Genomic DNA, 13,162 nt, shown 5'->3' with positions numbered 1-13,162 from the left:
TCTATTTCAACATTAAAAAACAGGGGGGGGGGGGGAATGCAGTAATAAACTCTTGATTGTATACTAGTAGAAACAGATTTTATGGCTATACCATCACGGGTTTGTGTTTTTTTCGTCTTGAAACGAATTTTGTATAAAATTTTATGTTGAAATTAGTTTCCGAAATACTTCGTAAATCACCCGAATCATTTCGTATACCCTCTGCATAATCCCGAATGTTTTCAAATTCTTTTCAAATCACTGGCATGATTTTGCAAGTAAGGTTTTGACTGGTCGAATGAACTCCAACGGGGTGCTGGTAGATCCACAGGTAATAGTAATTAACCAGTGGAGCTAATTTTAATTAGATTGATATAATTTCTATGTCAGAATATATTATAACATAAGTGAAACATAGGATACTATCGACAGGGCTACCTGGATGCTATTTGGGTAGGTACAGTTGCTTGATAACAAACTTTGAAAAAAAAAGGTTAACCACAAAATGTTTTAGTTATATACCATTAAGCCATAGCACTACCATTGGGCCATTTCTCGTTCCAGCCAGTGCACCATGACTGGTATATCAAAGGCTGTGGTATGTGCTATCCTGTCTGTGGGATGGTGCATATAAAAAGATCCCTTGCTACTAAAAACAAAATATAGCGGGTTTCTTCTCTAACACTATGTCAAAGTTATCAAATGTTTGACATCCAATAGCCGATGATTAATAAATCAATGTGCTCTAGTGGTATCGTTAAACAAAACAAACTTTAACGTAGTACTTAGTTTTTATTTAGTAATTTCAAACCAATGCCGATGGGTTATTTTTTTATATAGACGGACGAAAAGAAACTTTACAAGACACATTATATTACAGAAAACCAACAGTGGGATATGAAAGTATCATGAAGTTCAACATCTATATGACACAATGCACTCCGTGATAAATGCAAAGTGCTTGTAAGGTGGTTTCTAAATTGGTTCCTTTCGATTAGCAACAATATTTATCAAATTATTAAAATTTTATGAATGTCAAGTTTCTTTTGGATGTCAGTATAGTACGGAGGTCAATCTACTTGCAACAATCAGTTCGAGATTTGCAAATTCAGTATTTTATTTTGATGGAAGGAGATTCAAGGGATATCATATTTAGTAGAAGCTAATGTTGGTCCATGTTCCCTTTAGCCATTAATCCATCTCTAAAATATATATTTCATGAGCCCGCCTTTGAGAGGAATGTTAGACGAATTTTTAAGTGATTATAAACTGAAGAATAAATATCACACGACTAAGATGTGAAATATTTACTATGTCAAGTAAGAAATTTGCAACACAGTCAAGTACCTCTAAAAGACCTAAAGTAGCATTTCATATCTTAAAGGCCCATGTCCCTATGTCATATACACTGCCTTCGTAGAGAAACGTCTCACTGGGTCTAAAAACGTCAAAAAATAACAAAAAAGATTAAATGACTCAGAGTAGAAATCTGTTAAAACGATCACAATAATGTGCTACAAAAAACATTGTGTTTCTACAAATATTAAGAAAAATAAAGAAACAAAAGAAAATAACAAAATTAACCAATAAAAACAGAACAACCACAAAGCAACAACAATAAATAAATAAATAAATCGATAAATAAATAAAATAAAAAAATAATAAAAAAATACACAAACAAACAAAAACAGCATACTGTTCAATACGGGGAAAACGCTTCTTTCGGTTGCACAACACCAATACGTCCTCCATGCATTTCAAAGCTAATACTGCCTCAGAAAAAAAGTGACAAAAATAGCATACTATCACAACAAACTACCACCTTCTCAAGCTGTGGTCACTTGTCAAGTGGCATGAAAAAAACATCGATGCAAGTTAACTATACATTTTCTCAGTTTTCCACCCATAAGTTAGAGCACCGTCTCATCTGCACCCATTTCCATGTGACCGCATCCCACACTTACAAATGCTGTTACTTAGTAATAACACTAACAAATTATTTACAAACACTGGGTTATTTAAATATTACAAAGGTCAACCTACCTGTAATCATTGAAGAAACGTTTAAAAGAAGCTTTTAACAATTTTTAAAAATATCTTTTTAATGAAAAACTATTTGTTAAACCGGACTATATTAAGCTACTACAGCTAGTAACGACACGGCAAATGGTGGTCCTATTTTACAGATCACTATTATTTCACGTAGTGTCACGTGGCCCGCAGCGTTCGCTCCTAACTGTATTAATTAAAAAAAACCCAAAAAAACCCCATAATAATAATAATGTCAAATGCACAGTAACGCTTCGTTTCTTCTGACATGGAGTTCTTTTAAATTCATATATTGTCCGTCACCTCTGGGACGTACTTTTTACCTCCTGGGTAGTAATCGGCCATTTTAATATCGCCCAGTACGTGTTTCATTCCTTTCTTAACTTTCTTGATGTCACCTTCGTCACGTGGGCTAATACCCAGGCCACACTTGACCGGAGGGTTGTAATTTTTATGTTTATACAGCGGGAAATACGAAAAATACGTCCCTTTGCCTTGCCTAGAAAATAGTTCCGAATTCTTGCGCAGTCTCTTCACCACCGAGTCTGACAGGGCAAGGAGGTAAGCGCGCTTGTGGATGTTGGGGCTAATAGCCGGAAGTGGCTTCTTTTTGTCCAAAAGAGAGTTATCTCCCTTAACTTTTCTGCCACCTGCGCTCAACTCGTCACCGGAAATGGAGACGTAATCGTTCAATTCGTCTGCAAATTTCACTTTTCTTTCTTCTTCAGCTTGGTCTGCGCTGACGATTTGTTCCTCGTTCTTTAGCTCCTGATTGTTACAGAAAGAATGGAAGGACCCGGATATGTCCGTGGATCTTTTCTTATGCGAGTGAGCGTGTCGTATTTTCACGGCTTTCCCACAGGTAGGGCAGACTTGAACCTTTGAGATGCACCACTTTTCGTGTCTTCCTATGCAGTAACATTCAGTGCAGCGCAGTTTGTCGGGATCCACATCCTGGCATTCACACCAAGTTGACGTCTTCATCACTGTCATCATGAAGTCTTGAGAAGGAGACGGTGTTGTTAGACTGCTCCCCCTTGACAAAGAACAGGACCCGGAAGGACTGATGCTGTAAGATCCTTGTCTATTTGGGTCAAAACCACCAGCGGTTCTTTTGTGTCGATTCCTCTTACCACCGGAAATTGTTTCATTGTTTGCGTAGAAATCGTCTCCAATCCCAGGCATGTTGTATTTCCCGGATTTGTTTCTGTGTTGATATTTTAAATTAGCAGTCACTAAATCCGAATCCTCTTTCCACGAATCGAATTCGCTCGGGATATGAACGTCCAATAGTTTTCCTCGGCTTTCTTCCACATCATTTCCGGTCTGCTCGTCATAATTCTGCGACCTCTTCGAATGACCTGGCCTTGGAATTCTCTGCTTTCTTCTCTGCTCATCTCCCTTCACAACCAAATCGTTTCGTCCGGGAGACAAAGGGGGTAACTCTGTTATATTCTTTTTGTTGCCCTTACCCTTACCCTTACGTTTTCCGACCTGTACACCAACAAACGTCCTCTCGCTCACGAGCGGTAAAAGACTTCCGTCTGCGCCGACATTTTGTTTTTCGAAAGTTGGAGGGATTTTAAAGTGTTTGGGGTTCCGCTTGTTGACACTCGGTAACTGAGCGTCCTTATTCAGTATATCTGTATCGAAGAGTTCGTCGTCTGAAGGCAAGGTGCTCGAGTTAAAGTCTGTCAGAGTCGGGTGGGGGGCTCGCGTCGCGTGCGGACACCGGTTGAAGTATCCACGGGTAAACAGGTGCTGGTAGGGATTCGCCGGGTATTTCCCGCTGGGATCCAGACGATTGCAGACGTAACAGAAGTCCTCGGGATGCTTTCGTCGACGCTGGAGAAAGAGAAGAAGAAAGGAATATTTAACGTTTAAAGCTGCAATAGTATACTATCGTTTGTTTGTTTGTTTGGTTGTGTATTGTTGTTTGTCTGTTGGGTGTGTTGTTGTTTGTTTGGGATAGGTTGGGGGTTGTTTTGTTTTTTTGTGGGTTTTTTGTTTATTTTTTTCCGAGGGTGGGCTGGGACTTATTTTTTTATTGGTGTTTGTGTGTATTTAGGTTGTTGTTTTATGTCTGTTTGGTTTTTGCTTACTGTTGTGGTTGTTGTTGTTGTTTGTTTTTGTGGGGGGTTTTCCATTAATTTATATACCCCCTACCCACTTTAAAAATGTATAACCCCCCCCCCCCCCCCACACACACACACACATAGACACACACCCACCCACCATCACCATCAATACTAAGTATTGATAAGCTGAACAGCACCTACCTCGCAGTAAGCTGTAATTCATATTTATGCGGGATTTCACAATTAAAGTATATTTCATTTAAAATAAATAACTTTCTTACAAATTCACTGGAGATACATTTGCAATATCACACGACAATATCCCATAAATGAGGTCTGCTCAGTGGTGATTGCCTATAGGTCAAGGCCAAGTTACCAACTGACATTAACACTACCGACAAATATTTCTACCTATGAGATATATGTTAACTGTGTAAGCCCAAGTGGTAATATAATGCTACAAGCTCTCAACGCACTGCATTGGTAGTAGGGCATTCACGAGTCCACAATATTGGACTCGAGTACACGAGGGTCAATTCGAGCCGGGCCCGAGTACCTGACACTTACACTAGATTAGATTGAGGAATAAAGTAAAATAGCATTATGCCATCTTAATTCCAGTGCTGAACATTGATGTCAATTCGACCCGGGCCCGAGTACCTGACACTTACACTAGATTAGATTGAGGAATAAAGTAAAATAGCATTATGCCATCTTAATTCCAGTGCTGAACATTGATGTCAATTCGACCCGGGCCCGAGTACCTGACACTTACACTAGATTAGATTGAGGAATAAAGTAAAATAGCATTATGCCATCTTAATTCCAGTGCTGAACATTGATGTCAACTCCACCTGGACCCGAGTACCTGACACTTACACTAGATTAGATTGAGGAATAAAGTAAAATAGCATTATGCCATCTTAATTCCAGTGCTGAACATTGATGTCAATTCGAGCCGGGCCCGAGTACCTGACACTTACACTAGATTAGATTGAGGAATAAAGTAAAATAGCATTATGCCATCTTAATTCCAGTGCTGAACATTGATGTCAACTCCACCTGGACCCGAGTACCTGACATTTACACTTGATTAGACTAAGGAATAAAGATAAATAGCATTATGCCATCTTAATTCCAGTGCTGAACATTGATGTCAATTCGACCCGGGCCCGAGTACCTGACACTTACACTAGATTAGATTGAGGAATAAAGTAAAATAGCATTATGCCATCTTATTTCCAGCGCTGAAAATTGATGTCAACTCCACCTGGACCCGAGTACCTGACATTTACACTTGATTAGACTAAGGAATAAAGTAAAATAGCATTATGCCATCTTATTTCCAGCGCTGAAAATTGATGTCAACTCCACCTGGACCCGAGTACCTGACATTTACACTTGATTAGACTAAGGAATAAAGTAAAATAGCATTATGCCATCTTAATTCCAGTGCTGAACATTGATGTCAACTCGACCCGGACCCGAGTACCCGACACTTACACTTGATTAGACTAAGGAATAAAGTAAAATAGCATTATGCCATCTTAATTCCAGTGCTGAACATTGATGTCAATTCGACCCGGGCCCGAGTACCTGACACTTACACTAGATTAGATTGAGGAATAAAGTAAAATAGCATTATGCCATCTTATTTCCAGCGCTGAAAATTGATGTCAACTCCACCTGGACCCGAGTACCTGACATTTACACTTGATTAGACTAAGGAATAAAGTAAAATAGCATTATGCCATCTTATTTCCAGCGCTGAAAATTGATGTCAACTCCACCTGGACCCGCGTACCTGACATTTACACTTGATTAGACTAAGGAATAAAGTAAAATAGCATTATGCCATCTTAATTCCAGTGCTGAACATTGATGTCAACTCGACCCGGACCCGAGTACCCGACACTTACACTTGATTAGACTAAGGAATAAAGTAAAATAGCATTATGCCATCTTAATTCCAGTGCTGAACATTGATGCCAAATCATGCCATTGTATTGCATTTAAAAACCGGTTGATACGTGCTGTGTTGTGACGGACGAACGGATAGTTTGAAAAGAGAACATAGCGCATGATCATATAATTATTGTGTAACTTATATCGATGATTACCTACTGCTGAAATTATTGTCCTACATTGTCCATTGTATTATAGTTGATCATTGTATTCCACCTTGTACGGGTACTTGAGTCCTGTGAACGGACTCGAATCTTGCTAGACTCGACCCGTGCCCGAGTACTCGAGCACTCGTGGATACCCTAAAATTTGGTAACCTAAAAAAAAAAACCCTACCAAACCTCTTCTATGTAAAGCGGTCACCTATGACTGCTTATTTGATATTCTACATACTCACGGTAACACGTAAGCCACAACTAGGTTCTGGCAAGCTAAGCAAAGCACAAACACGTCTTTGGGTTTTTCTGATATCCAAGAGATCCAGCGGTATCGGGGGCATGATGCACAGTCCTCCTTAGATGCCCATCACGTGGTGTCGAGATGATGTCATGACCGTTCAGAAGCAGACGAAGAAAGACAGTATTGAGATGGGACGTAGACAGTTAGGTTAGTGATTGCCCAGGAGGTCTAGAATAAAATATAAAATAAAAATATGCATAGTCGTGAGTACTCACCAAGGGAAACTCACTGTTGATGATGTGGATCATCTTCTCAATGCTCAGTTTAGGGGGCTTCATGTCGTTCTTCTTGTAATGCTAACACTTAATGACATTTTCTCTTTCAGCGAACGTTCCAGTTCATGTTCTTTCAAATTCGTGATAAGAAGATTTTGCTGTATAAGGAACTGATGGTTTCGGCCCAAAAGCGTATACCAAACACAGGTTGCTTGTAGTTCTTTGTTGTAGTGTGTAGTTTATTCTTTGGATTACTAACACTTACAACAAAGTTCCAACTAAACATAAGTCCACAACAGCATGCGATTCCGTTAAACTACACATCGTCCTAGTTCTGGGTCGTATCTCCGCGAGATAAATATATTTAATTTTATAAACCACCACCTCCTTCAGGAATAAAAAGAGAGTTTTATTCAGACCAAATGCTGTTAACCTGTTACCGTAAGTTTTGTTTTGAGTCTTGAACTGTCTGTTATACTGAATGTATGATCCCGAGTTGTTTTCGGGGTTGATTGTGATAAACGCTGCTGAATTATTATATTTCAAGAACATCAATGTCCACCAAGAAATATTTTCTAGCACCTATACAGTGGAAAATCTACAGTTTTTTTTAATACATCCCTCCTGATACATTTGAAGCACCTGTATTATAGTTTCTTTTCAAAAGTGATATTCACTATTCAGGCATAGACCTGTACGTACGAAATGGTCGTTGTTTGAGATCCATTAATAACATATCATGTAGCAACGTCCTTTGCACGTCAGTCATATCACCTGACTAAGGTTCTTAATTTCCGGTCAGGTGTATTTAAACATAATTTTTATGTAACTGATCAGCATCGGCCGGAATTGTCACGACATATCACACACACTATCAATTTACAGAACCCAGTTCATGGTACTGGATACGATTAGAGTTCTGTAAGAGTTTCCCCGACACGTAATCCAATCCGGACGCGTTTTCAATCGAGATTCCTACACAAGTTCGTTCAATCGAAATCTGCGTGCCTTGCGTGCGGCACCAGGTGAAAAGGAGCTCGTTTCGTAGATGTATTAAGCTATGTCTGACACGTCCGAAATTATTTAATCCCACAACAGTTATCGATCCCGGTAAGATGTTACGTCATCATACGGAAATGTTTTCTCGGTGAACAAACAAAACAGTTTGAATGTTGTGATATAGTGACTGAATCTGATGTTCAATTAAGGATCAATTGTAACGAACTTGAAGTGAAAGTATTTCGTTATAACCGATGTTCGTTAAGCGTATGACAGGAAGTAGTACCCTTTTGCTGAGTTGTTGTTGGGATTGTTTTTTTGTTGTTTTTTTTTTTTTTTGGGGGGGGGGGGTTGATGCAGTATATTTTAAAGGAAGAGAAAATAAAAGGAAACGTGTTCTTTCACATCTGTAAATTTAATCTCTCAATTCCCGTTGTAACTGAATACTACTTATACCTTTCTGTACCATGTACTATACATTAAAGCTGTCATTTTATGAAATGAATCCGTGATATTAACCCGAAAGCTTTTTTTTTTCTTTTTGTTTGTCAAAAGAAAAGTAGGTTTGCTTTCATTCTGGCAGATATTTTTAATCAGGATTTGCGTTATCGTAAACAACACAGCAATGTGAACACTTGTTTCAAAGATTTCTATTTTTCATCTTGGTTTCTAGATAATTCTAATTTTACCTTCCATCAATGCATAACTGTTACTGCTTACAGCACTGTCATGCTCCTTTGTATAACTATTTTTACTTCACCAGTTGCATAACGTATATATATTGTTGAATAGTACATATAATTATTTCCCTTTCTACTGATATATTTCTGTGGTAAGCTAGTCTCTACCGTTGGCTATGATGTTTTTCATCGTTTCGTCTTAATCGGATAATAAAAGCTCCTTTCTCTTTTCTTTTTATGTTATTGTTGTTGTTTTTGTTGCTGTTGTATTTTACTTCTGTTTAGTACGCTCTATTAATTATTCAGTAGCTTACGTGCTGAACGTGTTTCTAAAACATGATGGTTACAAAACAAAACCCACTGATCTCTAGAGTCAATATTAACATTCCATTGTACATTCCGCCCTCAAAACTAGGCATCGGTGTGGGTTTTTTTTTTATCATATAAACGAGCGTTCTTGAACATTCTTCATTCTAAAACTCTTTAACTCCCCTTATTCTAAAATGTATTCCTCTGTTGTTATTTTACTGTTTATTTCAAGCGAATTGTCACAGACGCTCTGTTGAGTTGGACATGGCCGTGAATGAGCGTTCCTTTATTAAATTTATAATGACGGTTCTGGTGGTTGAATCTTAAAACTGTTATCGTAAAACTTCCTCATTTAGCGAAACGAACTGGTCATTATCTGCCCGGGTACGTGTCTCCACATTTCACAGAACAAGAAAACTCATAGTACTTGACGTCATTACCAACTGTTCGCGGGTTTTAGTGCGTGGTGTTGGTGTAGTTTTGTTGTTGTTCTCGCTGTTGTTATTATTATTATTATTCCTGTTGTTGTTATTGTTGTTATTGTAGTAGTAATTGTTAATGATTTTGTTTCAATGCATTCACTATTGAGACCAGAATTTCGGTGTTATGGTCGACTTGATTTTTTTTCTCTCTCTCTCTCAGCAGCGTTTCTCTTGCAATAAAACATTAATATCATTTGTTTTTAATTGTTGCTGATGCTGAAGATGCTGATGTCGTTGCTGTGGTTGTTGTTGCTGCTTTTGTTGCTTCACTCTTGAAACATCGTTAAATTTTCTATTGCCTTAAAACATTAATCTCACTGTTGTTGTTGTTATTATTATTGTTGTTTCAAAACATCTATTATCAAGACCAATGTCCATGGTAGAGTTCACTGATTTTTGTTCCTTCTCTCTCAATAGTTTTTCTCTTACATTAAAATACCATCTCTCAAACACATTTTCCCCCAAACAAAATATATTTTACCACGTGAAAAGGTAGCCTTAATCCTTTTTGGTCTCTCTTTGATATTCCGAACACGCACCACACACAAAGTAATCCATTGAAAAATAAACTCCGTATTAAGAATAAATCCTTTTTTGTGCTTTGTCTGAAAAACAAATTCACAGCTATTTTCACGTCTTTGTAACTTCTAAATTAACTGGCTTCCATTCTCCGTTCGCACTATACTTCGTAATAATTAACCTGCAAATTACTGTATCCACTCGACTGGTTTTCTTCGGCATGTAAAGAAGGCGCCTTCCAAAGGAACGAATGAGGCGTGAATGGGACGAATTGGGTCTAGCCTTGTGACGTTGTTTAACCCGCAGTGTCAGGTGTCTGTTTGGTGTATCGATCGACAGGTGCGATTAATTAAAGGTCGAATTTAAGGTTGACTAACATGACAGAGAATAAACAAAGTGGAGTCGCGGACAGTGCATGGTTCGCATAGCTGCGTGATATATACAATAGTCATATAATGATTATATCAATCTTTTGTGATTATATCGTGTATAGTGTATACTGTCAAACAATCAAATTTAATGTAATAATAACAATAATAATTTTAAAAATATAATAATAATAATAATAGATATAATAATGTAAATAAAAATAGCGATGAATGATGAGACATTGAAAAAGAGAGAGAGAGAGAGAGAGAGAGAGAGAGAGAGAGAGAGAGAGAGAGAGAGAGACAGACAGACAGACAAACATAGAGATGGACACACACAGAGACAAAGAGAGAGACAAAGACAGACACGGAGAGAGATACAGAGAGAGACAGACATAGAGTTTGTAGTTTGTTTTATTTAACGACACCACTGGAGCACATTGATTAAATAAATAAGCATCGGCTACTGGATGTCAAACATTTGGTAATTCTGACTCGTAGTTATCAGGGAAACCCGCTACATTTTTCCTAATGCAACATGGGATCTTTTATATGGACGTTCCCACAGACAGGAAAACACATACCACGGCCTTTGTCCAGTTTTGGTATACTGGTTGGAACGAGAAAAAAATCAGTCTAATGATTCGATCCTGCGACGCAAGCACCTCAAGCGAGCACTCAACCAAGTGAGCTAAATCTCGCCCCGGAGATAGATAGATGGATAGAGAAAGATAGATAGATAGATAGATAGATTGATTGATTTTATTGATTGATTGATTGATAGATAGATAGATAGATAGATAGATAGATAGATAGATAGATAGATATATGAATGGATGGAAGGATAATAGATAGATGGATGTATGGATGGAAATATGAACGGACAGACATTGTCGTATTGTCCTGTTTGTTTGTCTTTTTCTTTTCTTTTTTATATTACCCATATAAACAGCTATTTGATTTGCTTACTGGTAATTTAAAATTACACCTTCGTATTTAATGAAATGGCGGGGTGTAGCCAGTGGTAAAAGCGCTTGCCTGATGCGCGGTCGGTCTACGATCGATCCCCATCGGTGGGTCCATTTGGCTATTTCTCGTTCCAACCAGTGCACCACGACTGGTATATCAAAGGACGTGGTATGTGCTATCCTGTCTATGAAATGGTGGACATAAAAGATAATGAACAGATACAGCGGGTTTCCACTATATCTCAAATGACCAAATGTTTTACATCCAATAGCCGATGGTTAATAAATCAATGTGCTCTAGTGGTGTCGTTAAACAAAACTAACTTTAAACTTCCTTCTTATTCTTTCCCCCCCCCCCCCCCCCCTTCTTCTTCTATGTGTGTGTGTCGGACAGACGGACAGTTTCTTTTTTTTTTCAACTTATTTTCGTGCTTATATCCAATTAAGGTTCAAGCACGCTATCCTGGGCACACACCTCAGCTATCTGGGCTGTCTGTCCGGAACAGTGGGCTAGTTGTTAGTTGGTTAGTGGTCAGTGAGAGAGAAGAGGGTGTAGTGGCCTTACACTTAACCATTTAGCCCTTGGGTGGGAGCCGGTACCGGGCTGCGAACCACTGCGCCACCGAGGCAGGTCCAGGCGGATTGCTATCTTATTAGTTTATATTACCCATAAAAAACCACAGGTATTGGCGATAGATGCGCCTAATTTAACATTAATCCTTTTTCGTATTTAATTGACACTTTTAACTAATCTGCTCGACTTTGACAAACGACTTACCGATAGATTTACCCGGATCCTTCAAACGATTTCTAGTTGACAACCTCGATTAGAATTAAGTGCATATCAATGTCTTCGAATTAAATAAGTCGCCACAAACAGGCAGAAAATATCGACCCCAAAATAATTGATCTATTTGACAAGGAATCAGTTGAAGGGGCATTAATGGTGCAAACACGGGGAGTGAATAACAAGGAAAACACTCAAAGAAACAAATGTGTTCGATCGGTTAGAATTGAGAAAGTATGGCTATTTGCACAAATCGTTTATGGTCAAATAACACCAAAGAGCTATTAGAATTTCCTGTAACAAAGTTAAATCTTAAAGTGTAGTGCATGGCTGATATATCATACTAACCTCGTGGTATGTGCTGTCCGTTTCTGGTTTGACTTAACGAGAGAGAGAGAGAGAGAGAGAGAGAGAGAGAGAGAGAGAGAGAGAGAGAGAGAGAGAGAGAGAGAGAGAGAGACAGACAGACAGACAGACAGACAGAGACAGACAGACAAAGACAGGCAGGTAAAGACAAAGACAGGTAGAGACAGAGAAAGAAAGGCAGACAGGCAGAGAGAGAGACAGAGAGAGACCAGAGAAGGCGTACTTTAATCACTGTTGATTACCAGCACGGTGAACTTGAAATTGCGAGAGCTCGTCTAGAAAAGTGAATATGAAAACTTTATGGTGCTTTTTAGTGAAATGTGAAAGATCTCGATTAGCCATGTAACATTGTTAATTCTGGTTTCCATAAAGTATGTAACATGCTAGTGATTGACGCAGATCAGACGCCGATATTATGTCCCTATATATAGGCTACTGATGGGGGACAAAATGCATCACACTAAATGTGCACTAACAGTACAGAGTTACTGCAACCAAAACTCTAACACATAATGTCAGGACTTTGACTGTGTCACTGGCAGTTAACCCCCACAGTAAACTTTATTCTGTTTAACGACACCACTAGAGCACATTGACTTATTAATTATTTGCTATTGAGGTCAAACGTTTCGAAATTCTGACAGTTTAAGAGAGGAAACGTAACCTACCGCAGTTTTCCATTAGTAGCAAGGAATCTTTTATAAAAGTTAAAGTTTGTTTTGTTTAACGACATCACTGGAGCACATTCATGTATAAATCATCGGCTATTGAGTGTCAAACCACTAATTGCAAATTTGCTTTTGAATATAGGGTGTCGTCTAACACCCATCCATTCAATTTATCTTGGCACTTTTCCAAATTTTCGTCTTTGTTATGAACCAGTAAAGTGTAAAGTGTATGGCTATTGGTTTTCACACCAGAGAAGTAAGAACTGCAAAA

The 13,162-nt window shown here is 38.4% G+C and overlaps 1 protein-coding gene across 2 annotated transcripts; it reads right to left on the bottom strand.

Moving 5' to 3' along the window:
- Positions 1-725: 725 nt before the first annotated feature.
- LOC121376771 lies at positions 726-9,192 on the bottom strand. Of its 2 annotated transcripts, none has more exons than XM_041504544.1 (2): positions 6,746-9,192; positions 726-3,873 (listed from the first exon to the last, which is right to left on the bottom strand). In XM_041504544.1, the coding sequence occupies exons 1-2, from the start codon at positions 6,806-6,808 to the stop codon at positions 2,314-2,316; spliced, it is 1,623 nt and encodes a 540-aa protein (XP_041360478.1). In that variant the 5' UTR covers positions 6,809-9,192; the 3' UTR covers positions 726-2,313. The 2 variants fall into 2 exon arrangements, with proteins under 2 accessions (XP_041360478.1, XP_041360477.1); XM_041504543.1 differs by lacking the exon at positions 6,746-9,192 and adding an exon at positions 6,469-6,635.
- Positions 9,193-13,162: the final 3,970 nt, after the last annotated feature.

This window comes from Gigantopelta aegis, chromosome 7 (genome assembly GCF_016097555.1).
Source record: "Gigantopelta aegis isolate Gae_Host chromosome 7, Gae_host_genome, whole genome shotgun sequence".
In the NCBI taxonomy this organism is placed as follows: Eukaryota; Metazoa; Mollusca; class Gastropoda; order Neomphalida; family Peltospiridae; genus Gigantopelta; species Gigantopelta aegis.
The sequence above is the reverse complement of the archived record's forward strand: the minus strand, read 5'-3'. Positions and strand labels throughout refer to the sequence as shown.